Raw genomic sequence first — 2193 nt, forward strand, 5'->3', positions numbered from 1 at the left:
GCAGGGCATCCTCACACTCGAGGCAGGGTCTCAGCTCTGGCAGATCATCTGCACAAGCTAAACTGTGCTCTCTAAGAAAAACTAAGGGACAGGACATACAGATAGGCCTATTTGCATTGTTCTACTTGAGCATAATGTACAGATGTGTGACAAAGGAAACATGCAGTGTCAAAGAAAGGCATTGATCCAACATGAGCTGCCAGAACAACTTTAGTGTTTCTCAGTGTTGATTCTCTAATTCTCTGAACCGTCCAGAAGAGATGAACAATGTGTGAAAAGATATTTCAAAGATATTTCATTTGTTATTTTGATCACTTTCTAACATGTCGGTCCAAATTGTGCTGCAACTGTTCACAAGTGCCAACAGCTGGGCTGCAATCTTCTGACTGGCAGGGCCATAATGATTCACATAATTTCCATGCACATAAACCATTCGGTCAATCTAACCATACCCAAACACCTTATTGATCAGAGATTTCATTAGAAACAGAAACTTGAAATGCTTTAAACTGTGCTTTTCTCCATAACAAAACTTGGCATGGGATTGTGCTGGAGGTGCAGGAGGTGGGAGAAAGGCATCACTAAACTTCTTTGATTGGAGGAAATTGAGAAGGTAACTGACCTGCATGCGCAGTGCATGCGCTCTTGTGATTGGTCAATGGCCCGCGGAGGCGTGTGTCTCTTATCACCACTTGTACTCAATTACCAATCAAAACTGTGTTACGGGCGCTCATCGCCGTGTTTCTGCTGTTCTTTGTGTCGTTTTTAGAAAGTCAACAACTGAAATAGTGTGGGGGAGCGTGGCAAACAGGACGAAAACATTCAGCAGAGAAAGATCAAGAATGAACGGCATGGTTTGGGGACTCTTTCATCACCTGCCGCGCTACATGGAGTCAGACGGCAAAAGTTTCCAACCGTGGAGAGACTACATAGGACTGTCGGACACAATGAGAGAGATCCTGGGCCATGACAGCGCCGCTGGGCCATCGCTGCCAACCTCCAGAGCTCCTCTCTCAGAAACGGATGGTCTGTGTGATGCGCTAGAGTCTGTGCGCATTAACGCAAATTGCCAAAGTTGCGTCCTCGGCGCAGAATGTGTCCCAGCGTGTGAACCTACACCGCCAGACTGTTCAACTCATAAGCGTCCACCTGATGATCTGTGGTACAATTCAGACTCCTTTCGTGCAGTTGCAGCAAACACGGTTGATTTGAATCTGGTGCGAAGAGAGACGGTCTGCCGGGGGCCAAAAGACCGCAAGAAGACCGCTCGTTTCAAAACACCGGATCCGCCAGCGGTACCTCCACCTCCTGAGCGCATGTTCTGCAGTTTTTGCAAGCACAACGGGGAGTCCGAGTTGGTGTACGGATCGCACTGGCTAAAGAGCCAGGCCGGAGAGGTTTTGTGTCCCTACCTGCGCCAGTATGTGTGTCCTCTCTGCGGAGCCACAGGGGCCAAAGCTCACACCAAGCGCTTCTGCCCGAAGGTGGACAGCGCGTACAGCTCCGTGTACACAAAGCCCAGGCGCTGAAGCAGCAGGTGGCAGGTAGCAATCAGACACAGAGGGCTGAATCCTTAAGTGTGATCGAGTTTATTAGCACGCGTGTGTTTTGGTTTGGTTTTCATTTGCATGCTTTGGCACGTTTGCTGTCTGTGTAGCCCTGTACAGTGCTGAAAGGACATATTTCCCAGCTGGTCTTATTGTCGGCTTGGCCTTCTCTAACAGCGTCCGTTTAGTGTTTGGATATCGTAGCGTACATACAAGAACGACTGCCAGATATTATGTTTGGGAGGATAAAAAAAGACATGTTTCAGAGGAAAATGTATGTTTGTTTTATATATTTTTAAACGTGGCCGTCTGATGTCCAGTCTCATCTCTCCTGTCGATGCATCAACACAATCAAACCTTCAGAAGACACACCGTCATCAGAAATAACTTTACTACTGCATGAAAACATCATGTGACCATGTCATTGAAACTTTTTAAATATGAGTGATTGTTCTTGTTCTGAGGTGTGAATACCTGTTCTTGAGGCATGTTATTTTATTTTGAATACTGTGCATGTGGCACTTCTAAAATGCTGATTCAGCTGTCTGACTTTGTTGTAAAAACAATTGTGTGAATATTGTGTGTCAGAAATTATAAATGTCCAAACTGACAACAAACTGTGTATACTTTGTCATTCTTTGGGGTT

General features: G+C 46.1%; 1 protein-coding gene across 1 annotated transcript; it reads left to right on the forward strand.

Moving 5' to 3' along the window:
- The first annotated feature begins 842 nt into the window (after positions 1 to 842).
- nanos3 (nanos homolog 3) lies at positions 843 to 1529 on the forward strand. Its single transcript, XM_069665645.1, has one exon. It carries the CDS (start codon positions 843 to 845, stop codon positions 1527 to 1529), a length of 687 nt encoding a protein of 228 aa, XP_069521746.1.
- Positions 1530 to 2193: the final 664 nt, after the last annotated feature.

This window comes from Semicossyphus pulcher, unplaced genomic scaffold (genome assembly GCF_022749685.1).
Source record: "Semicossyphus pulcher isolate SPU_LCO1_2020_fin unplaced genomic scaffold, fSemPul1.0.p SCAF_17, whole genome shotgun sequence".
Lineage (NCBI taxonomy): Eukaryota > Metazoa > Chordata > Actinopteri > Labriformes > Labridae > Semicossyphus > Semicossyphus pulcher.

Bases quoted from the DNA above. Each gene is read 5' to 3' on its own strand.
- nanos3 (XM_069665645.1), top strand. From the start codon at position 843: ATGAACGGCATGGTTTGGGGACTCTTTCATCACCTGCCGCGCTACATG.